This window comes from Belonocnema kinseyi, chromosome 6 (genome assembly GCF_010883055.1).
Source record: "Belonocnema kinseyi isolate 2016_QV_RU_SX_M_011 chromosome 6, B_treatae_v1, whole genome shotgun sequence".
Classification (NCBI taxonomy): Eukaryota; Metazoa; Arthropoda; class Insecta; order Hymenoptera; family Cynipidae; genus Belonocnema; species Belonocnema kinseyi.
The window spans coordinates 64,666,751-64,693,201 of NC_046662.1; the positions used below are offsets into that span (position 1 = coordinate 64,666,751).

Here is a 26,451-nt window from a genome sequence, read left to right on the forward strand (position 1 = left end):
ATCCGGGAAAATATGTATTAATTGTTATTTTTAAATTTTTAAATGAAAAACAATGTAACTATACCAAAAAGAACGAATTTTCAATCAAATAAATGAATTTTCAAACAGACACTTGAGTTTGCAACTAAAAAAGATTAATTTTCAATCAAAAACAAAATAATTGAATTTTCAGTTTAAAAAATTGACTAAAAAAAAAGAAATTTTCAACAAGCTAGTTCAATACATTAATATAAAGCTACTTTCACCAATGAAGAATCATTTTTATTCTATTTAATTTTCGAACATAAAAAAACTCTGATTGGTATAATTCTAAATTTAACATATTAATTGAATCCCTAAAAGCTGATAAAAAGAAACATTATTAACAATAAAATCGCGAAACTGTTTACCATATTTCGAGTTAATTGTTTGAAAAATAGCTTGAAAAAGCCTGGAATTGTCAGGGAATTTTTTTGGAAGATTTGAGTAGACACCCTCTAGACAGGTTCATTCCTCATGTACATAGAAAGGTATTAATACACTTGACATTTAAATTATTCCATTTTTAAAATGTATCTTCTTTTATTTTGTTTACATTTTATAAGAAATCGTAAATAAACTAACTAATCACAATTAAAGAAAGTCATTATTCTTTGAGATGTGAAATTGTAGAAGAAATAGAAAACTTACTATACACTAATCGTCCGGAACATGTCGAGCCCGGATTGCGCTGTCGAGATGAGAGTTCCGGGACATTGGGGATGCCAGTGAAGTTCTTTGATGTCGGTTTGTCCCTGGTGAATGAAGAGGAGCTGTGGAGGCAATTGGGGCATATCCGTGGCCTGTGGATGGTCACTATCGACTTCCAGGGACAAGTCCCACTGGGCTATTTGGTCATCGGCTCCACCGGAAGCGAAGACAGTCGAGTCTTCTGGGTGCCATTCTACTGTCGTGACTGGCGCCGTGTGTTGCTTGAAAATGGCAACGGGAGTGCTAGAGCCGAATTGACGCAAGTCCCAAACGGCAACTACACCGTCGTCGCCTCCGGAGACGAGGAATCTTGACTCCTTTCGATTCCAGGATATGACATTCACATCCGCTGTATGAGCATCTTTTGCTGTCAGCATACAAGCTGACTTTGGATCCACTCTTGTGTCCCAGATTTTTATACTAAAATAGATCGAAAGATTTTAATTCGATTATTATATTCAGGGTGGCCGATGAACCGTGAAACCGTGAAATGACAGTGATTTTTTTTACCGGAAATTTTACAATTTTGTAGAAGAAAAATCTGTCCACGTTCGATTTCAACAATTTTTAAATAATTAGTTGAATTGTTATGTTTTTCAATAAAACATAAAATCCTTTTCAGTTCAAAATTTTGGAAAAAACCATTTTTACTTAATAAATAAATCATTTTTTTTTTAAATTTATCTGTACTTTTAATAAAAAGTGAACAAAAACGATGTGTCAAAATGATTTTAAACCAGTTCAAAATTTAAAAATTTTCAGATTTTAACGTTAAAACTTAAACGGTTTCAATTTGAAAGTCTTAGTCATTAAATAAATGTGAACGTGTGACTTAAAGTTTATAAACTATTTTCAGCTTAAAAATAACTTCATAATAATATATTCTTAATAAAAAGATTTTATTAAATTTAAAATATTGGTTCAGTCTAAAATATTCCATTTTTAACCCATTCAATTTGAAATTTTTAATTAAAAAAAGATTAATTATTGAATATTTAGCAATATTTGAATTTTTATTTAAGACAAGTAAATTGAAACCAAATCTTTAAAAGTAAAGAATCTTTAACTGAATTCTTTGACATAGAAAACCTGGAATCGTAAAAATTTCGAAGAGCCTTTAAACTTTGAACGTTACAATTTTAATTGTTGTATTTGAAAAATGCTTAATTTGCGAGTGAAATTTTTAAATTTTGATGTATAATTAAAAATAAACATTTGTAGAAAAAATCTGAGTAATCTTAAGATATATTTAGAAGTTTTAAATAGTTTGAAAATTATCATACAAATTTTAGAAAGTTTTCTTAAAATCTTCTAGAATCTTTTTTGAGAATTGTGTTTAAATCTTTCAGAAACTTTTAAAATATTCTCTTAAAATAGTTTTTCAAACTAAAAAGTTATTTTTTATTTTCCTATGAATCATAAGAAAATGTTTTTATTCTTTTGAAGCCTTTCACAATTGTTGAAAGAATCTAATTTTTTGTTTAAAATCTGTGAAAATCTACATTTTCTTTTATATTAGGCTATCATTTCAAGTTTTACATTGAGTTTGAATTTTTTTCAAAACCTCTACAACCTATAAAAATTACTCAAATTTCGCCTATAAATAATAAATGTTCGATTGTTCTTTATACATCCAAATTGCAAAGAAATTTTCTAAAATTTGCAGGATTTTCTGAAAATTGTAGAAAAAATTCAATTAATTTTGACATATTTAGAAGTTTTGAAAAAATGTCCAAAATCATTTTAAATTTAAAACAAATTTAAAACAACTTCTAGATTTCTCAAGAATTTAAAAAATTTTTTTGAAGCTTCCCAAGGATGTTTAAACTATTTAAAAAGAAAATCATTTAATTTCTAATTTAAGAAGTGTTCAGTTAAATTTTTTTCAATTTTTCAGTATTCTAGGTTTCTAGCTTAAAATACCTTAAAATTATATAATTTTGCAAATTTGTTCATTGATTGATTTTTAAATTTAGAGCATTGAAAATTATAACGTGGATTTATATTTTTTTTATATTGAAAAATGTTAGTACCTTTAATTTTATAAGCGTTAATTATTGAGCATTTTAATACAAAAATTTTGAATTAAAAACTTTTAAATTTCAATTTTAAAAGTTCAAAATTTAAAGGTTCCACTTTGAGTGCTCTCATTTAAAGCTCAGTTTTTATTACTTCAAGTGGAAACTTTTGTAACTTTAGTGTTCCATTTTTTAAATTTCATTGATCGTGAAAAATTTTTGCGAACCGGGAAAAAACCAGGAATTTATTTCGTAGATTAAAACGGCCATCCTGATATTACAGAATCCATTAAAGTGAAGTTCGCAACGTCGCGACAACGAAAATATTTTTTTTTTATAAAGCTTCTAGTATAACTGGACAGAGCTTGAAAAACAAAGAATTTTATTTAAAGTATTTGAACTGAGAAATTGCCGATAATTGTTTACAAATAAATGTTTTCGACATAAATAATACAATTTAAAAAATATTAATAGTAATAAAAGTAAGTGGTCAAAAATAAATTCAAGGCTTTCAAAATTTAAGAGTTTTTTCAAATCGAGAATCTGCAAATAAAATTATTTCAGGATAGAAGTTCGAAAAAAAAATTAAAAACTTTAAAAATTGATGACTTAAAATTCAAAGGAATGGAAATTTCATTAGCGCTTTTGAATAAAAATAATTTTTAATTTGATATTACTGTAAAGTATATTTAATGTTTCAAAGTCAAAACTGCTTAAATTGTCGAATTTCAAATTTTTGAAAACACTTTTTTATTCGAAAACACTTTAAAAATAAAAAGTAACTTTTTATTTTGAATAGAAAAGTTTTGAAAAACGCTATCGCAACTGAAGGGGAAAAATTCTTTGCAGTAGTATTAACAGATTGTAAAAATTGTAATTTATTTGTTGTATCTGTTAAATATAATAATATAATCAATTATTTAAGTCCATTAAAATTTTTTTTAACTTTTAATATTGAAAAATTTGTTATTATGAATTTTAAAACTGATTATGTTTTTAACATTAGGTAATAGAAATTCAAGGACGCGTGACTTTCTTGATAATTTTTAATTTAATTTGAAAATTAAATTTTGAATTGTTTTAAATGGTTCAATTTGATGTTTAAAAAGTCAAAACAGTTTCATCCCCCTGTAACTCTAGCATCACCCCTCAAAAATCATCATCCAAACATGAACAAAATCATTAAAAATCCCCTCACTTTGATATCTAAAATTTTATTCTTTTAAATGGTTCAATTTAATATCTAATATTTTATCATTTTAAATAGTTCCATTTGATGTCAAAAGAAGCCCTTTACAGTTTCATCCCCCTACCGCTCTAGGATCACCCCCAAAATCATCTCCTACACACTAAAAAATCATTTAAAATAATAAAATTTCAGGTCTTGAAGTTAGGAGATTTTTTTTCATTTTTTAGTGCTTATTGGATAATTTTGGGGGGAATCCTTGAATGGTAGGGGGATGAAACTGTTAAGGGCTTCTTTTGACATCAAATGGAACTATTTAAAACGATACAATTTTAGGTCTCGAGATTTTACAAACAAAAAAAAAATATTTTTGTTGTCGAAAATGTCGCGAACTTCAGTTTCATGTAGAATCCTTGTACTTCCGAGAAGCCAATATTAGCCAGGAAGTTAATGAAGGGTTGGTTACTGAAGTACTGATTACCGGTAATCAACAATTATTATTTACCAGGGCAGTGATTCGGCGGGCGATTTCAAATTCCCAGTCATTTCCCGGTCAAGTTTTTCAATTTTCCCGGTCAACTAAAAGTAACAATACAGGGTGGCCGCTGGACCGGGAAATGACCGGGTATTTTACAAGTTTCCAGAAGAAAAATCTGTCTAAGTTCGATTTCAATAGCTTTTAAAATAATTAGTTAAATTGATATATTCTTCAATTATATCATTCATTTTACAATACGTAATTAGCAAATCTTTTACTTTAAAAATTATTTATTTTAGATTCATGGTGGCCGCTGGATCGGGAAACCGGGAAATATATGATTATATAAGGCCGGGAAAAACCAGGAAATGACAGTGAATTTATTTTTCTACCGGGAATTTTACAAATTTTTAGAAGCAAAAAATCTGTCCATCAACCGTTCAACCGTTTTTTTAATAAGTAGTTAAATTTGTATCTCTTTAAATTATGATATCATTCAGTTTAGAATGCGTAATTCGAAAATCTTTTACATAACAAATTTTCCATTTTAGATTTTTAAATTTTAAGCGTACATTTTAATTTAAAGAATTTTAAAATGCAGTTTTAAAGACTTAAAAAATTAAAATTAGAGGCAATTTGATATTTTTAAATTAAGAATAAGAAACACTTTCATATTGTGAAATATCTGACTATTCATTTAAAATCCGTAATTATAAATTAAATATTCAAAACTAAACAACAAAGCTAAACTTTGAACGTTACAATTTAAATTGTTCAATTTGAAAAAATTGTTATTCAAAATTCAGTTATTGAATTGTTATGTATACATAACAATTGAACACCTATGACCAAAATTTCGGTGCAAATAGTCCACGACCTTATTTAAAACAAAATATAGATTTTTCAGGCTTTGAACAAAAAATTTAGAAGCTTTTTAAGAATTTTGAAAGAATTCAGAAGAATACAAAATATTTAGAAAAGAGTTACAAAATTATCAAAAATGAATGAGCAAGGTTTGAAGGGAATTTATTTAATTTCGCAGGATTTTAAAGACAGTTTTAGGAAACAATTTAGGAATAATTCTAATCACTTTAAAAAATGTTTAGAAGTTCTGAAATTTTTGAAAAAATATGAAACAGCTCATAAGAAATGTAATCATTCAATTTTTAATATTGGTAGCTTAAAATTTCTTAAAATTATATAATTTTGACATTTTTTTAATGCATTCATTGATTCTTAAATTTAGACAACTGAACATGATGATGTGGTTTTATATTTTGCTAATTGAATCTGAACCTTCGAACTTTTGAATTTTTTTCTTTGATTAAAATGGGCACCCTGTAGCTTTTTATTTTTAAGCGTATATTTTTAATTTAAAGAATTTTAAAGTGCAGTCTTGAAGGTTTAAACAAATTAAAATTAAAATCGTTTGAAGTTGAAATTTTTCGATAAAAAACAGTATTATTTTGTCAACTGTAAATATAAATAAATGAATAAATAATTTTTCAAATGGATCTGTACTTTAAGTAATAAAATTTGAACAATAATTTGTTTCATAAAAGGATTATAATTTTAGCAAAGTTTAAGACGTTCCAGATTGTTAGTCTTTCAATTCGAAAGTCTAGTAATTAAAAAAATGTAAAGGTGCGATTGAAACTTTATAGACTATTTTCAACTTAAAAATAACTTCATAATAAGATATTCGTAATTAAAGGATTTTAATAAATTAAAAATATTGTTTCAGTCTAAACTATTCAATTTTTAACCCATTTAATGTGAAATTTTGTAATTTAGAAAAAGAAACCAAATAATGAAAAGTAAACAATTTGAAATTGAATTATTTTACATATAAAGCTTTGAATCCCTAGAACTGCGAAGAGATTTTAAACTTTTAACGTTTATAATCTTAATAAACGTTACAATTTTGATTGTTCTATTTTAAAAATGTTTAATTTGTAAGCGAAATTGTTGAATCTGTATGTAGAAATAATAAATAATTGAACACTTATTATTTGAAGAGAAAATTTGAGTAATTTAAGAGATATTTAGAAGTTTTGAAAAGATTCAAAATTAATTAAAAACTTGAAATGATGCCAAGTAATTTAAATGAAGTGTGTGCAATTTTCTTTCAGAACTTCTAAATCTAAACATATTATAAAGTAAATAGAATTTTTCTTACAATTTTGAAAATCTTTTTAAATATTCTGTTAAAATAATTTTTCAAACTAAAAAATCATTTTCAATTTTTGTAGGAATATTAAGAAAATCTTTTTATTCTTTTGGAGCCTTTGACAATTATTAAAAAGCTTCTAAATTTTTTGCTTGAAATCGATACACACACTTCGTTCACATTATTTGATATCATTTTAAGTTCTAAATTTATTTTGAATCTTTAAAAATTCTAAATATCTCTTAAAATTCCTCTAATTTCTTTTACAAATAATAAGTTGTGAATTGTTATTTATAAATCAAAATTTGAAAGAAATTCATTTAAATTCACAGGATTTTCTAGAAATTGTAGGGCAAATTTAATTATTAAAAAGTTATTTAGAAGTTCTGAAAAAATTTCAAAAATAATTTTAAATTTGGAAAATTTTAAACTTCTAGAATTCTCAAGATTTTGAAAAAAAAAATTAACTTTTCAAGGATGCTTAAACTATTTAAATTGCAAATCACTTAACTTCCAATTTAAGAATTTTTAAGCTGAAAATTTTTTTAATTTTTAATGTTTTTAGCGCAAAATAACTTAATAATATAATTTTGAAAATTGTTGAAGTTCATTGATTGATTCTTTAATTTAGAGCATTGAAAATGTAAATGTGGATTTATATTTTTGGAACCTAATCTAAGTTTTTGAACTATATATTTATGACTGATAACCATTCTGAACTTTGCAGTTTATCTGGAGCAATTAAATGCAACATTTTTGAATTAAAAAACTTTTAAACTTCAATTTGTTTTTTTTTATTACTCTAAATGGAAAAATTTTTAGAATAGAGTTCGATTTTTTTAGTTTTATTGATCAGGAAAAATGTTTGCGAACTGGGAAAAAAACGGAAAATGACCGGGTATTTTTTTCTTCGATTAAAACGGTCACCTGCATTAACATTTGTCTAAACACAAAAATTCATTTGAATTCATGTCGTTCATTTCAAGCATCCTTAAACATAACAGAGAAAAAAATTGCACAATTATTTAATTTTGAAACAATTATCTAATATTTGAACTAAAAAATATTAATTTTCAACAAAAAATAGAATGGTTAAACTTTTAGTTGAAAAACTTAAATTTGAACAAAAAAAAACGGTTTTTCAAGAAAATAGTTCAATTTTCAAGCTGAGTGATGAATTTTCAGCTAAAATTGTGAATCTCGGACTGGATTGGTTAAATTTTAAACCAAAAAGATGAGTTTTAACTAAAACAATGAATCTTTAATTGAAATGGTTGAATTTTCAACAGAACAAAAAAAATAACTTTTACTAAGAAAGGTAAATTGTTAACTAGAACTTAAATAATTAAATTTCAACTTAAGAAATTACTTTCCACAAAAAGTTAACTTTAAAAAAATAGTTCCATTTCCAAACAAAGAGATAACTTCGCAACTAACATTATAAATAATTGACTGGAAGTTAAATTTTTTGTAACTTGATTAACTTTGAACTAATTAACTAACCAATTTGAACTAATTCTTGAACAAAAACAGTTGAATTTTTGACCATCTAGATAAATTGGTAGCTAAAATTACGGAATACTCAACTAGAATAATATTTACATTTTCAGTTAAAAGGAAAACTAATAATTTTCAACGCAAAAGAAACAAATTTTCAACAATATAGTTCAATTTTCGGAAAAACATTTCCTTTTCATAAAAAAAGTAAGTTTTTAATAAAATAGCTCATATTTTAACCAAAGAAATGAATTTTAAATTAATATATATATATATATATATATATATGGATTTTTAATTTAATACTTGAATTATCAATTTAAAAAGACAAAATTATCCAAATTCTTGAATTTTGAACAAGAAAAGATCGATTTTCAACCAAAAATTGGGTGTTCAAATTTTCAGTTGAAGGAATTAACTTTTAAGCAACCTGATGAAATCAGGAAATATTTCTTCTACTCTAAATAGTACTTGGAGTACTTTCGTTATCTAAAATTTTGAGAGAAAAATTACACTTTAACCAAAAAACAAATAGGTTAAATTTTCAAGTCAGAAATAATTATTTACCAAACAAGAAAAATTTTCAACCAAATAGTTGAATTTTTAAGCAAGAAGATTAATTATCTAATAAAAAAAAAATTTCAATGAAATATATGAATTGCAATCAAATAGTTGAATTTACAAACAAAAATGGAATAGTTAAATTTTTAGATAAAAAAAGTAATTTTGAACAAACAAAATTTGCAACAAAATAGTTGAATCCTTAACAAAAACAGATTAATCTGAAGCGAAATAGTTGCACTTTAAAAAAAAGGTGAAATTTCTACAAAATATTTAAACCCTTAACCAAAACAGATTAATTTTAAGCCAAACAGTTGAACTTGTAATAAAAAAAGATTACATTTCTAGGATAAGAGATGAACATTTAAACTAAGAAGATTAATTTTCTACCAAAAAGATGCATTTTCGATAAAAAATGGAATAAGTTAATTTTCAGTATGAACAAAAATTAATTTGCGTTTTGAGCCAAAGAGGACAAATTCCTAACCAAGAACATTAATTTTCTACGAAAAAATACGAATTTTCAACAAAATAGTTGAATCTTTAACCAAAACAAATCAATTTTTAACCAAACAGTTAAATTTTCGACCACAACATATGAGTTTTTCACAAAACAGTTGAAGTTTCAACAAAATAATAGAATTTTCATTCAAATTGTAGAATTTTTAACAAAAAATATAATAGTAGACTTTCCAATCAAAATAGTTTGGTTTTCTTATTGGGTTCTATTAATTCAATTCCAATTTAGGCGAAAAATCCGAGAAAAAGGGGAAATTTTCTTGAAAACAGATGGAAAAAAAATTTCTTTAAAAAGGGGGAAAATAGGGGAAAAAATCGAACTAAAACGAGAACAAGTAATACCTTTTGTCGACAGAACAAGAAGCCAAAACGTTCCTCTCGTTAGGAGACCACTGCAAATCTTCAACACTGTGCGGTGCGTGTGAATTATAAGGCTTTTGATCCACATTCCACTGAAAACCGTTTGCATAGTTCCATATGTGAATGTTGCCCTTGCAATCACCAGTAGCCAAAAATCCTTCTCTCGTCGGACTCCAATCAATTGCATAACCTTCGGTCAAGTGACCCTTGAAAGTGAAAATTGGCTTCACAGCCTTCTCCGATTTTTCACAATTCTTTCGATACTTTTCCAGTAATTGGGGATCGTCTAATGCTTTTAGTTGTTCTTTTAAGTCCCAAATGTGAACGCGACCTAATTCACTCCAACTTGCTGCCAATGTTGTATTTTCCAATTGTGTACATCTAGAAAAGGGGGAAAGTCTTTTTTTTTACATGAAATATTTAAATAATCGTTTGTTATAGATGTGAGAAATGAGCAATTTCATTTTTTATTGGTCAACAATTTTTAAAGAAAGCAGAAACATAAATAAACAAATTCTTAAGTTTTTGCGAACATAAGTATATTCTTAGAAATCTTTTGAAGTACTGAAAATGTTTGTGAAATCTTGAAATTTCTGTGAAAACTTCTGGAATCCTTTTAAATGTCTATAAAATATTTGAAAACCTTAATTCCTTGTGAATTTTTAAAAATCTTTTGTGTTCGTTTAGAACCATTTGAAATAGTTTAACATCTTTGAAATATTTGTGAAATCTTTCGTATTCATTTGTAATCATTGAAATATATGAAATGATACGAAATCTTTTAAATCAGGTGTGCTGCATTCTTTTTTAAATCTTTTGCATTCATTTGAAATCATTAAAAAAAATTTAATCTGTGTAAAATCTTTTGAAATCTTAGAAATCTGGCTTACTATTGGGAATGGTTAAACTATGATACGTTACCTGGTAAGAAAAATTCGAACTAGAAAGAATAGGTACGATTTTAAAGATCCATTTTAATTTCCGCATAAAAGTGTTTTAACGATTTTCGTTGCGAAGTTTAAAGTATTTATTGGATACTAAAAATAAGTGATTTTGTAAACAAAGGGGTTTAGATAGAATTTACATATGTCCATAAATGGACATATTTTAAAGTAAAAATGAACTCAAAGTAAATTTTCATCAATTTATACATGGAGCATTTACTATTTAAAGACTGATCTAAAAGTCAGGATAGAATTCTTATTTAAATTCCAATCGCAGGGTGGCCGCTGGACCAAAAAATCGGGAATCCTATGAGACAGGGAAATGACAGTGAATTTATTTTTTGACGTATTTCTAAAATCTTCCACTTGAACAAATGTTTTATTTTAGATTTTAATTGCTAAGTGTACATTTTATTTTAAGGAATTTTAAAATGCCGTTTTAAAGACTTAAGCCATTAGAAATTAGAAGCATTTGAAATCGAAGATTTTAAATGAAAAATATTTTTAGTTGATCAACTGTCAATAAGAATTAAGGGCATGTGATACTTAGAAAATTGTCGATTTTACCAGTTTTAGGTTCCGACGGCTTTTTTTCTTTAATAATCAATATTTTATCTTAAAAATTTGAAACATGATAGCGACCATGCTAACGGACGTCCCCACACACTTTTTTTTTGGTTTAATTCAAAAAAATTTTAATTTAGCAAAATCTGATTAATTTGCATAGCGCTTAGGAATTTATCGATTTTACCAGTTTTAGGTTCCAACGGCTTTTTTTCTAGAATAATCAATATTTTTTCTTAAAAATTTGGGAAATGATAGCGAACATGCTAACGGACGTCCTCGCACACTTTATTTGTGTTTTTTTTTTCAAAAAATTTTTTGATATTGCTAACAAGGTGTGTACATTTGGAGGTTATGTATGTTACAATTCTCCTGTGCCTTACTTCCAAACTACACACCCCTTTTTCAGGCAATCAGAAAAGTTTATTTCATAAATAATTTCCAGATTATCGGAAAGGCAGAGAAGAAAAACGACGTAACCTCAAAATAATACATATGCATAAAATTTTTATTTAGCACAATAAATGTTTTTTTTTGTTATTATCCCTCAAAAAAGAGTCCGGGGACGTCCGTTATGATATTTTATAGCATCTCCGAATTCAGTTTTTAAAAATTTTCATTTTTGTGGAAAAAAAGCCGGGGAAACTGTAAGTATCACATGCCCTTAATAGTGATTCTTAAAATTGAACTTTTCTTTAAGATTTAAAAAGTGAATAATAATTAATTTTACAAGACGATTAGAAATCTGTTTGAAATTTTAGAATTTCCCGTTTCTAACGTTAAAAATTATGTAAACTATTCTAATTGGAAAGTCTTATTAGTCAAACAAATGTAAACGCCTGATTGAAACTTTATAAACTATTTTCAATTTTTAAATAACTTCGAAATAATATATATTCATAATTTAAAGCTTTTATTAAATTTCACGTATTATTTCAGTATCAAATATTAAATTTTTTAACTATTCAATTTGGAATTTTTTAATTAAGAAAAATAAGAATTAATTAATATTTAGAAATATCTGACTGTTTATTTAAAATTAGTAATTATAGTAAATATTAAAAACTAAATTTTGAACGTTACATTTTATTTGTTCTGTTTAAAAAATTTAATTTGTAGGTAAAAAATTGTTGAATTTCGGTGTAAATAACCCAAGGCCTAATTTAAAACAAAATATAGATTTTGGAAGATTTCGAACAAGTTTAAAAGATTTTTAAGAATTTTGAATGGCTTCAGAAGATCAAAAAACATCTTCTATGAAAGTTGAAAATGATTTTTATTTTGAAAAGATAATTTTGAGTGATTACTTAAAAAGTTTTAGAAACATTTACGAAATTATCAAAAATGAATGTGGAAGATTTTAAGGAAGTTTATTTAATTTGGCAGGATTTAAAAAAATAGAAAAAATTGGATTAATTTTAAGGAATGTTTAAAAGTTCTAAAATAATTTCAAAAATAATAAAAAATTTGAAAAAAAATTTAAACATGCAGATTTTTCAAGATTTTCAAATAAAATTTAGAAGCATTTTATGGACTTTTTAAACATTTGAAATATAAATAATTTAACTCTTAATTTAAGAATTTTTCAGTTTGAAAAAATGTAATCGTTAAATTTTTAATGTTTCTGGCTTAAAATTGCTATAAAATTATATGATTTTGACCATTTTTAAATTCATTGATTGATTCTTTAATCTAGACTTTCGTGCATTGGAAATGATGACGTGGATTTGTATTTTTAGAACTGAATCTGAATCTTTGAACTCTAGAATTTATAAAAGTTAAAAAATTTATTTTGCAGTTCAAGTGTATTTAATTAAAAATTGCTTAATTTAAAAGTGTTAGCAGCTTCCTTTTATTCCAATTATTGAATTAAAAAACTTTTAAACTTCAATTTTAAAAGTTCGAAATTCAAGAGTTCCACTTTGAGTGCTTTCATTTGCAGCTCAGTTTTAATTTATTACAATGGAAAAATTATTAGCTTTCGAGTTCAATTTTTTAAATTTCATTGACCATGAAAAATTTTTTCGAACCAGGAAATGACCAGGAATTTTTTTCTTCGATTAAAATGGCCACCCTAAATCGTCTATTATTCGTATTCAATCATTGTTTTAGACTTCACAAAAATATCGTAAACAAACTTTTATGCAAAAATTAATGTACATATTTAAAATGGCACCTACTCTTTCTAGATCCAGTTTTCGGCACCAGGTGGCGAAATGGTAGACCACCATTCCCAATAACCATTCAAAAAATTTTTAATCTTTTGAAAGTTTTAACATTTTTGGAAATGTTCGAAATCTTTGTGAAATCTTTAAAATCTGATTACACGCCTTTTTCAAATCCTTAAATATTTATGAAATTTTCGAAATCTTGAATTATTTGTGAAATTTTTCTTAAATATTTGTAAAAATCTTTTTTATTCGTTGAAATCATTGAATTATTTGAAATCTTACTAAAATCTATTCAAATCTTCTAAAATGTTTTAAAATCTTTAAAATAAATAAAACCTTTGTAAAATGTTTCAAACCCTATTGAATATTTTTAGATCTTTGAAATAGTTTGAAAACTTTTGAAATCTTTAGTAACGTTTTGAAATCTGGTGTACACTCAAAACCCGGGTGGTGAAACCCTTGAAAATATGGCCATAGCTTATTCTAATTCTGAATTAACATCAAAACTTTCAACTAATATTTTTATTATTTGTAAGTTGAATATCACAAAAAACGTACAGTTTAACCTTCTATTTTAGCGGCGACGAAATAAAAAACTGATAGAATTATTCACAATATTAAAGCCTGTTCATTGCAATCTATAAAATAATTGGTAAAGTCTACAATAAATGGATAAAAATCTCTTTATTCTGTAATGAGTAAAAGATCAGTTCTATCTTGATAAATAAAAAACTTTTCAGTAACAAGATTTCTTTAACGAAATGTTTCTTTAATAATAGACTAAACGATTTTATTCAGGGTTCTCGTGAAAAGTAAAAGGAGATTTCCAGGTTTTTAAGGTTTTTAATTTAAACAGAGTGGCCGCAAAAATTCATTTTCAAAATTCCCTGACTTTTACTCGACTAATTTTTCATTTTCCATAGAAATTAATATTTAAGACCAAAGTTTAAATCTTTGAGAATTTATAATATAAAATCTGGTGCAAATGTAATAAACCATTTTTAATTTAAATTTATTATTTTAAATCTTTTAAAAATACCTTGGAATCTCTCGAAATACCCTAAAATATTTAAAATCCTTTGAGATCCCTGAAAAGATTGAAATCAAATAAAGATTCCTCAGAACATTTTTTAATTTTCTAAAATATTTCAAGCCCTTTGAAATCTTTGAAATCCCTTGAAACTTTCTCAATCTCTTACAAATGAATTTTTTTAAATAACCTGAAATATTTCATATCCTTTGGAATCCCTTCAAAACAGTGAAATCATGGACAATACCTCAAAACTTGGTTAAAACTCTTTAAAATACCTTGAGATCTTTCAAAATATCATAAATATTTCAATTCCTTTGAAATCTCATTAAATTACTGAATTAAATTGAATATTCCTTAGAATCATAAGAAATGCCCTAAAATATGTGAAATATTCTGAAGTCACAAAAAGTTACTGAAATAAATTGAATATTCCTATGGAATCTTTCAAAATACCCTAAAATATTTTGAATCTTTTAAGATCTTTTTAAAGGCCTAGGTTACCTTTTTAAAGATTTAAAAAATTCCTTGAAATTAAAAAAAATAAGCTAAAATATTTTCAATCCTTAGAAACTTTTTGAAATCCCTTGAAATTGGTTGAATCTCTTCAAAGTATCGTGGATTTTTTTTAAATAGCCTAAAATATTTCATATCTTTTGAAGTCCCATCAAAACACAGAAATATTGTAAAATCCATTTGAACTTGTTAATCCTCTTGAAGATACCTTGAGATCTGTCAAAATACCTTAAAATATTTCAAATCATTTGAAATCACATTTAATGATTGAAATCAATTGAATATTCCTTGAAATCTTTTAAAATACTCTTAAAATATTTCAAATCCTTACAAATCAGTTGAAATTCCTTGCAAATTTTGTTAATCTTTTGAAAATCCCCTGGAATTTTACAAAATACCCTAGAATATTTGGAATCCTTTGGAACGCCTTCAAATTATTGCAATCAATTGAATATTCTTTGGAATTTTTTTAAATACTCTTAAATATTTCAAATTCTTTAAAATCTTTTGAAATCTCTCGACAATTTTTATATAGCTTTTGAAAATACCTTGGCATCTTTTAAAATACCCTAAAATATATAAAATCCTTTTAAATTCCATTAAAATACTGAAATAAATTGAATATTCGATGGAATATTTTTAAATACTCTAAAATATTTAAAATCCTTTAAATCAAATTGAATTATTAAAATCAGTTGAATATTCCTTCGAATCTTTTAAAATACCCTAAAATATTTAAAATCCTTTGTAATTCCATTAAATTAGTTTGAAAAATTAAATATTCCTTGGAATAATTTTATATACCCAAAAGTATTCCATACCCTCTAAAATATTTTGAAATCCTTTGCAAATTTTTTAATCTTTTGAAAATCCCTTGGAATTTTAAAACATACCCTGGAATATTTCGAATCCTTTGGAATGCCTTAAAATTATTGAAATCTATTAAAAATACCTTGGAATCATTCAAAATAGCCTAAAATATTTACCATTTTTTAAAATTTTCTTTAAAAAATTCCTTGGCATATTTTTAAAACCCTTAAAAAATGTAAAACCCTTAAAACTTTTTAAAGCTCTGGAAAATTCGTTGGAGTCTTTCAAAATACTCTACAATATTTCAAATCCTTTGAAATCATATTCAATTATTTAAATCAGTTGAATATTCCTTCGAATCTTTTGAAACGCTTTAAAATATTTCAAATCCTTTGAAATTCCATTAAATCAGTTTAAAAAATTAAATATTCCTTGGAATCTTTTAAAATATGCTAAAGTATTCCATACCCTTTGAAATCTTTCGAAATCCCTTGCAATTTTTTTTTTAATCTTCTGAACTCCCTTAAAACTTTTAAAAATTCTTCAAAATACCTCGGAATCATCAAAAATAGCATCAAATATTCAAAATCCTTCAAAATTACATTATATTACTGAAATCAACTGAAAATTACCTGAAAGGGTTTCAAATACTCTTAAATATTTCAAATCCTTTGCACTTTTTAAAGCTCTTTCAAATTCCTTGGGAGTTTTAAAAATACCCTAAAATCTTTAAAATCATTTGGAACACTTTCAAATTATAGAAATCTTTTAAAAATTCCTTGTAGTCATTTTCAATACCCTTAAATATGTAAAATATTTTGAAATCACATTAAATGGTTAAAATCAATTGAATATTCCTTGGAATCTTTTAAAATGCTCTTAAATATTTCAAATTCTTTGAAATCTTCTGAAATCCCTCGACATTTTTTAAAACTATTTAAAATGACTTGACATCTTTTGAAATACGCTAAATTATTTTAAATCATTTTAAATCCCACTAAATAAAACTAAATAAATTAATTATTCGATGGAATTTTAAAAAATACTCTAAAATACTTGAAATCCTTTGAAATCACATTAAATTATTGAAATCAGTTGAATATTCCTTCAAATCTTTTAAAACACTCTAAAATATTTCATATCCTTTGAAATTCCATTAAATCAGTTAAAAAAATTAAATATTCCTTGAAATCTTTTTAAAAACCCTACTTTGAAATCTTTTGAAATCCCTTTCAATTTTTTTAATCTTTTGAAAATCTCTTCGAATTATAAAAAATACCCTGGAATCTTTCGAATCCTTTAGAATGTCTTCAAATTGCTGAAATTAGTTGAAAATGACATGGTATTGTTTAAAATACCCTTAAATATTTCAAATCTTTTAAAACCCTTCACACTTTTTAAAACTCTTTCAAATTCCTTGGAAAGATTAAAAATACCCTAAAATCTTTCAAATTTGTTGAAATACTTTTAAATGATTAAAAACTATTAAAAATGTCTTCAAATCCTTGAAAATACCCTAAACAATTTCCATTTTTTTTTAATCTTCTGAAATCTCTTGAAAATGTTTAAAACTGTTTTAAATTGCTTCGAAGTTTTCAAAATATTTAAATCTATACAAAATCCCTTGGAATATTTTTAAATGCGCTAAACAATTTAAAATCCTTAAAACTTTTTAAAGCTCTGGAAAATTCCTTGGAAGTTTTAAAAATACCCTAAAATCTTTCAAAATCCTTTGGTATACTTTCAAATTATTGAAATATATTTAAAATTTCTTGGAATCTCTTTTAAAATACTTCGAAATATTATTGAAATATATTTTTTTAAACCCTTTGAAACTTTTTTAAGAGTTACGAAAATTCCTTGAAACTTTTGAAAATACCTTAAAATCTTCCGAATTCATGATCATAACTTCAAATTATACAAAGCTCTTAAACATTCTTTGGAACCTTTTTAAATATCCTAAAAAATTTAGAATCCTTTGAAATCTTTTAAAATCCCTTAAAACTTTTTAAAGCTCTTGAAAATAACGCGAAGTCTTTCAAAATACCAAAAAATATTTCAAATCTTTTAATATCACATTATATTAATGAAATCAATTGGAAATTCCCTAGAATATTTCTAAATTCCTTTAAAATCTTTAATATCCTTTGATAAATTATTGAAATCTATTAAAAAATTCTAGAAATCTTTTTAAACACCTTGAAATATTTGAAGATAATTAAAGACATTTCAGAAATAGACATAACTGAATTTAATTATGTGAAAGAAAAGTGACCTTTTAATTTTTTAAAGTGACAATAGAGACTTGATCTTTAAAAAGTGACTAAAAGTTACTATATGACTGATCTAATTTTTCCCGATATTTATTTAAAAACTGCTTCTTACAGAAAATCCTCGACTTTTGCCAATTTTTTTTCTTTAAACTCCTGAAAAAAATTCCGTCTTTTCTTTTATTTCAAGTTTTCCCATGAACTGCTAAACCCCTGTCTCGATAATAATATATTCGAATTTTCATCTCCAAGAATTAGAATTAAATGAGAATTTTGATAGCTTTTCAACCAACCTAATTCTGTTAACACATCCTTGGTGTCTGATCGATACTTCTTGCATTTTAGGACCTTTCTCATTCTCCTCGTCCGAGTCGCTAGAATCGTCATCGGACTCGTCATCGGACCCTATTTCGGCTTCATTTTTTCCAGTTAAATTTGTCATTTTCATGACCAGGAGGTTATTTACGTGAGCTCTTGCTGCTTGTGTTCCGGCTACCAAATACATGGAGAGTGGATACGTTTCGCGTGAAATTCCTAGATCGTCGCGAATTACGTCAAAACTTAGACAAGGAGCGCCTGTTTGTGCCTGATGATACATTCGATAGGCACTTCTATTGTAATCTAATCCTTCTCCTTTCTCCAAAGGCTGACCGGGCAGATAAACTGATTTCTCGACACTCTGAGGCACTGCGAATCCATCTGTATCTACCTCGTTTTCATCTTCTTCCATTGACTCTTCCGAGCTACCATCTTCTTCTTCTTCTTCATCATCATCATCATCTTCGTCTTCGTCTTCCTCTTCTTCTCCTACTAAATCCTCACCATTTTCATTAACATCGTCTACTGGATCAACTTCCATCTTGATATCGCTTATAGCTGAAATTATAAATAAATCAAATCAGGTAGCCCCATTGAAAAAATCCTTGAGGAAATTTCCTTTTGTTATTTTCGAACGAGGAAAACGCGAGGATTTCAGACTCAATAGCTCCAAATAAATTCACGAAAATAGGGAAATAAATTCTTTAAAATAAAGTTAATGTAGGTATCTTAAAGTCATTATGAAACGCTTTAAATTCCTAGAATTTCAAGTCAAAATATATTCCACTTTTTGAAAAAAAAGTTAAATTTTGAACCAAAATAAATTTTCTACAAAAAAGAGATGAATTATCTGCAAGAGTGAAGTGTTCAAGGTTCAAAGTTCAATGACTTATAGAACTGTTGACTTTAAACCCGAAAAAAGAGTTTTTTATAAAAAAAAAAGTTCATTTTTATCCAAGCAACCGAAAATACGAACTTTTTAGAAGCCATTTAAATTTTCAAAACAAAATAGTTTATCTTCGACCATGAAAAGAAGAAAAAGAACCAAAAAAATTATGAATTTCCAATCAAAACAAGACGAATTCTCAACGGAAAATATAATAGTAGACATTGCGACCAAAAAAATAGTACCATTTTTAGTTTTAATTTCTTTTTAAAAATTTCCAAGCATTTCAAATCCTTTGAAATTCTATTAAATTACGGAAATCAATTGAACATTCCTTGGAATTTTTCAAAATATATTCCACTTTTGTTTTAAAAGTTAAATCTTCAACCAAAACAAATTTTCTACAAAAAGAGATAAATTTTCAACAAGAGTTGAGTTTTTAAGGTTCAAAGGTCAATGCTTTACGCAACCGTTGACTTTAGACCCGAAAAGATGCATTTTTATACAACAAAAAAAGTTCATTCTTAACCAAGCAGCCCAAAATACGAATTTTTAAGAGAAATTTTAATTTTCAAAAAAAAGATTATTGTTCCACAAAGAAAAGAATAAAATAAAAAAAAAAGAACCAAAAAATATGAATTTCCAATCAAAACAAGAATAATTCTCAAGGGAAAATATAATAGTAGACACTGAAACCAAAAAATAGAACCATTTTTTATTTAAATTTTTTTTTTAAATCTCTTGGAAACACCTTGAAATCTCTCGAAATATTTCAAAGCCTTTAAAATCCTATCGAATTGCTGAATTCAATTGAATATTCCTTGGAATGTTTTAAAATACCCTTTAATATTCCTTGGAATCCTTTTAAATTCTGGCAGATCTTTTGAAATCCCTCGACATTTTTTAAAGCTTTTAAAAATTCCTTGAAATTTTAAAGTATACCCTAAAATATTTAAAGACCTTTGAAACATTTTAATTGTTTTGGACATACCGTGGAATTTTTTAAAATAACCTGAATAATTTCTTGTCCTTTGGAATCCCTTCGAAGCAGTGAAATCTGATGAAATCTCTTAAAACTTGTTAAAACTCTTGAAAATACCTTGATATCTTTCGAAATACCCTAAAATATTTAAAATCCTTTAAAATTACATTAAATTATTGAAATAAATTAAATATTCCTTGAAATCTTTTAAAATGCTCTTAAATATTTCAAATCGTTCAAGATCTTATCAAACCCCTTGACATTTTTTTAAACTTTCGAAAACACCTTGGAATCTTTCTAAATACCCCAAAACATTTCAGATCCTTTGAAATTCTATTAAATGACTGAAATCGATTGAATATTCCTTGAAATTTTTCAAAATATATTGCACTTTTAAAAAAAAAATGTTAAATTTTCAACCAAAACAAATTTTTTTACAAAAAGAGATGAATTTTCAACAAGAGTGAGTTTTCAAGCTTTAAAGTTCAATGCTTTATACAACCGGTAACTTTAAACCCCAAAAGAGAGAGTTCTGTGCCGGTTATATCACTTTGAGAACGTTAACGAGAATGAGAATATTACCAAGAATATAACCGAGAAATAAATTCTCTGAGAATTTATGAGAATCTCAAAATTTATTTTAATTCATAGAAAAGTGTAGTTTTTCTTTAACTTTTCGGTTGAAAATTCAACTCTTTTTTTTTTAAGTTTTTTATTTTATTTTAAAGCTTACCTGCTTTTAGCAGAAATTAAATCTTTTTTTGATAAAAATGCAACTATTTGGTAGAGAATTGAACTAATTTGTTAAAAATTTATCCTTTTTGGTTGAAAAAACTCGTCTTTTTGGATTGAAAATTCAATTTTTCTCGTAGAAACTTATTTTTTTGTTACAAAAATTCCATTTTTGATGTTGCTGAGTTAACTGGAATCTTTTTTGGATGAAAACACAACTTTTTTGTAATAAAAATCTCTTCTGCTTTAAGATAAATTTCATATTTTTTGATAAAAATGCAATTATTTTCTAGAGAATTCAACAATTTTGTTAAAAAGTCATCCTTTTTGGTTAAAAAATCGTCTTTTAGGATTAAAAATTCAATTTTGTTGCTAGAAAATTATTTCTTGTTAAAAAAATTCATAGTTTGATCGTAAAAACTCGACTAAAATCTTCTTCAACAAAAAATTAAACTTTTTTTTTGAAAAATTATCTTTTTGATTTAAAACTTCATCTTTTATAGAAGAAATTTCATTTTCTGTATGAAAATGCAACTTTTTGGTTAAAAATCGTTTTTCTTTCCTTGACAATTCAACTAATTTGTTTAAAACATTTGGTTGAATCGCTTTGTTAAGAAATCACTTTTTTTTAAGATTTATATCTTAAGTTGAAAAGTTATCTCGTTGGTTAAAAGTTTAATTATCTTGTTATAAATTAATCTTTTTTAATTGAAAATTCAACTACTTCGGTCAAAGTTAAACTACATTGTGAAAGTTTTTTATTTAAGGCTTATGTCTGGTTGAAAATTTAAATGTTTAGTGGAAAATACTTCTTTTTTTTTTTGTTTAGAATTCATTTTTAACAGAAAATGGAACTTTTATATTTTTTAGGATTGATATTTTTTGTTAATAATTCGCGTTTTTTTTGTAAAAAAAAGATGGTTCAATTTGAAATTTCGTTTTTTTGCGTAAAAATGCATCAGTTTCGTGGAAAATTGATCTTTTGTTGAAGTCATATTTTTTGTTTGAAAATTGAATTTTTGTAAAGAAAATTTGTCTTCTGGTTTGAAAGTTCAATAATTTAGATAAACTGTTATTTATTTTTTGAGTAAAAAATCATTATTTGTTGGAAGTTCGTCTTTTTGGCTCTACAATTCTTTTTTTTTTTTGTTGTATAAATTTCATTATTTTTTTATTAAAATATAAACTATAACACTTTTTCGTTGACAATTTGTCTTTTTAGGTTTAATATTCAGCTATTATATTAAAAATTCAATTATTTTGTTGAAAGTTCCAATATTTTGTTAAAGCGTTATCTTTTAAATTAGAAAACTTTTTTTTTTAATAAATGAATACATTTGAAAATTAAAAATTTGTTTATGAAACACTGTAATTCCTGAATATTTCTGAACTAGAAAATAATTTTTATTCAATCGCTGATATAACCTGAACAATAAAAATATTGTTAAAAATAATAAATTCTTAAATTCTCTTAAATTCTTTTAAATTCTCCTAAATTCTGTCACATTCTCGGTTATAACACCTGAACTTAAATTCTCGGGAACTTAAGAACCCTACCAAAAGATGAGTTTTTTACAACAAAAAAAGTTCATTTTTAACCAAGCAGTCGAAAATACGAACTTTTTAGAAGAAATTCGAATTTTCAACAAAAAAGATTATTTTTCGACAAAGAAAAGAAGAAAATAAGAAAAAGAACCAAAAAATATGAATTTCCAAACAAAACAATACAAATTCTCTACGGAAAATATATTAGTAGACATTGCAGCCAAAAAATAGAACCATTTTTTATTTAAATTTCTTTTTAAAAATCTCTTGAAACTACCTTGAAATCTCTCAAAATATTTCAAATCCTTTAAAATCCCATTAAATTACCAAAATCAATTGAATATTCCTTGGAATCTTTTAAAATTCTTGCAGATATTTTGAAATCCTCGACATTTTTTAAAGCGTTTAATAATTCCTTGAAATTTAAAAAAATACCCTAAAATATTTCAAGTCCTTTGAAACTTTTTAAATCTCTTGAAAATGTCGTGGAATTTTTTTAAATAACCTGAAATATTTCATATTCTTCGTAAACCCTTCAAACAGTGAAATCTCTCAAAGCTTGTTAAAGCTCTTGAAAATACCTTGTCATCTTTCAAAATACCCTAAAATATTTAAAATCCTTTGAAATAAAATTCTTAAACATTTAAAATCCTTTAAGATCTTTTGAAATCCCTCAACATTTTTTAAAACTTTTTAAAAATACCTTGGAACTTTTCTAAATACCCCAAAACATTTTTAATCCTTTGAATTCCTATTAAAATACTGAAATCAATAAAATATTTCAAAATAACCTAACTTATTTCAAACCCACCTATGACTTCAAGCCAAAATATATTCCATTTTATAAATAAATAGTTAAATTTTCAACTGAAATAAATTTTCGACTAAAACAGATGAAGTTTCAGCAACAGTTTCGTTTTCAAGCATCAAAAATCAATACTTTATACAGCCGTTGACTTTAAAGCCCGAAAAGATGAGTTTTTTTAAACAAAAAAGTTATTTTTAACCAAGCCGCAAAAAATACAAACTTTTTAGAAGACATATAAAATTAAAAAAAAAAAAGTTTATTTTCGACAATGAAAAGAAGAAAAGAACCCAAAAAAAATAAATTTTCAATCAAAACAAGGCGAATTATCAACGGAAAATATAATAGGAGACATTGCGACCAAAAAATAAAACCATTTTTAATTTTAATTTCTTTAAATTTCTTGAAACTACTGAAATCTCTAAAAATATTTCAAATTCTTTGAAATCCCATTTAATTTCTGAAATCAATTGAAGATTCCTTGGACTCTTAAAATTCTTGCAGATCTTTTGAAATCCCTGAACATTTTTAGAGCTTTAAAAAAATTCTTGGAATTTAAAAAACTGCGCTAAAATATTTTAAGTCCTTTGAAACTTTTTGATGCTCTTAAAAATTCTGTGAATTTTGTAAAAATACCCTGCAATATTTTAAATCCTTTGGAATTTTTTCAAAGCTCTTAAAACTTAAAAAAAAAAACTTAAAACTTGTTAAGGCTCTTGAAAATACCTTGATATCTTTCGAAATACCCTAAAATATTTAAAATCCTTAAAAATGAAATTTTTGAAATAAATTAAATATCCATTGAGTTTTTTTAAATGCTTTTAAATATTTTAAACAGTTCAAGATCATTTCAAATTCCTCGACATTTTTTTAAACTTTCGAAAATACCTTGGAATCTTTCTAAATACCCCAAAACATTTCAGATCCTTTGAAATTCTATTAAAATATTGAAATCAATTGAATACTCCTTGGAATCTTTCAAAATACCCTGAAGTCTTTCAAACCCTCCTAAGATTTCAAGTCAAAATATATTCTAATTTTTAAAAAAACTAGTTACATTTTCAACCAAAACAAATTTTCTACACAAAAAGAGATGAATTTTCAGCAAGAGTTGAGTTTTCGAATATCAAATATCATTGCTTTATACAACCGTTGACTATAAAATCCCAAAAAGATGAGTTTTTTAACAACAAAAAAAGTTATTTTTAACCAAGGAGCCAAAAATACAAACTTTTTAGAAACCATTTAAATTTAAAAAAAAAAGTTTATTTTTCGACCATGAAAAGAAGAGAAGAAGAACCAAAGAATATAAATTTTCAATAAAAACTAGACGAATTCTCAGCGGACAATATAATCGTAGACATTGCAACCAAAAACGATTTTAATTTCAAATAAAAAAAAAGTTGAATCCAAAATAATTCAACTCACAATTCAACTAAAGACAACGAATATTCAAGAAAATAGTTGAATTATCAACAACAAAAAAAAGGTTTTCTACTAAAAAAAGGTTAATTTTTAACAAATGATTTGAGTTTTCAAGCGAAAACGTTAAATATTTTAGAAATCGGTTGACTTTGAAACCCGAAAAGATGAATTTTCAATCAAATTAAACTTTCAACATAGAGACTAATTTTTTTTATTTTGAATTTTTAAGCAAATATGTAGTTGTATTTTCAAGCCAAAACTGCGAATTATTCGTAAGATACTGGAATTTTTAAAGAAAGGTCATTTTCAACTAAGAAAAATGAATTTTCAACCAAAAAAAGTTAATTTTCAAACAAGCAAGATAAAATTTCGAGCCAGAAACAATAAATATTCGGTAGACACTTGAATTTTAAGAAAAGATGACATTTAAAAAAACTTAAATCCAAGAGGACGATTTTTCTATCCAAAAAAGACGAATATTCGATAAAATAATTGAAATTTTGATTAAAAAAGTGACTTTTTAACAAAATGGTTGAAATTAATTCAAAATAATTAATTTTTTCACGAAATAGTAGAATTTTTAACATAAATAGATGAATTCTAAACCAAAAAGATAATAGTAAATTTTTCAGTTAATGAAGAAGACTAAGAGTGCAATAGAACTATTCGAAAAATTGTCAACCCTGTCAAAAGGCACATGAATTTTCAACCGTAAGATTTGAATTTTTAACAAAAAATTTTCTTTGCTACGAAAAAAAAGACTTTTCTATTGAAAAATTATTAATATTTAATCCCATAATAAGAATAATCAACAGAACAATCGGATTTTCATCCAAATGTTCGAATTTTCAACCAAAAAAGATAAAAATTAAACGCTGAACCAAAAAAAAAAGAATTAATTTTGAATTAAAAACGATGAATTTTCAAAAACTGTTCAATTTTTTATCAAAAAACATAATTTTAACAAAATAGTTGAATTTTTATTCAAATAATTAAATGTTCAACTAAATAATAAAATTGTTTACCAAAATCAAAAGAAATGAATTTTGAACCAAAAATATAATAGAATATTTTATCAAACAAAAAAGAGAACTAAGAGTACAATAAAACCGTTTGAGAAATTGTAAATCTTGAAAATAGACAGTTGAATTTTTAACAAAAAAGTTCATTATAAACGAAGAAAAAAAAATTTGTCTACCAAAATATGGTTAATTTTAAATTCAAAATTTTCTGTAAAAGACTTAGACCTAAAATGGTTGCATTTTTTTTATTATGTTCTAATAATTAAGTCCGAAATTAAGTGAGACTACAAAAACAAGTGGAAGTTTCTGGAAAAAATTACACATACTTTATACACAAGTAAATGCCAAAAATACATTCGGATATTTGTTATAGACATTCGTCACTGATTAAAATTAAAAACATAAATAAATTAAATGAAGGTTTTAGATATTAGAATAATCTTTTTTAAAAATTTTGGAACGGAAAATAAAAAAAAAAGTTGTATGAAAGGTGGGAGGCATAAAACACACACACAAAAACCGAACACACAATACCTTCCTAACCTACAAATATTCTACTTTTTTACAATAGACTTGTAATTACTACCCTTAAAAGTACAAATATATCAAAATGTAATTAAAAATTTCCCTATTTGTTAAAATAACAACCTTTAACAGATAAATAGGGTCTAAACAAACAAAAAATCCCAACACTTTAACGATCATTTTTAGGTTATAGGTCACACAAAAACTTAATTTTTAACCAAATTTACTTACATTTCTCGTCTCGTTTATCAAAAAATCAACAGTGAAACCTACGATATACTCAGAGATGGGATATACTACAGGATGCAAAATAAATGTCAGTACATGAATTTTTTCAGTTTTTCAACAAACATGCCTTTACCACGTTTTTGCGAAAACCGGAAACTAA

General features: G+C 25.2%; 1 protein-coding gene across 1 annotated transcript; it reads right to left on the reverse strand.

The window, feature by feature from the left end:
- Positions 1–541: 541 nt before the first annotated feature.
- On the reverse strand, positions 542–26,436 carry LOC117174908 (glutamate-rich WD repeat-containing protein 1). Its single transcript, XM_033364349.1, has 4 exons — positions 26,295–26,436; positions 18,117–18,699; positions 9,501–9,899; positions 542–1,149 (listed from the first exon to the last, which is right to left on the reverse strand). The coding sequence occupies exons 2-4, from the start codon at positions 18,680–18,682 to the stop codon at positions 669–671; spliced, it is 1,446 nt and encodes a 481-aa protein (XP_033220240.1). The 5' UTR covers positions 18,683–18,699; positions 26,295–26,436; the 3' UTR covers positions 542–668.
- Positions 26,437–26,451: the final 15 nt, after the last annotated feature.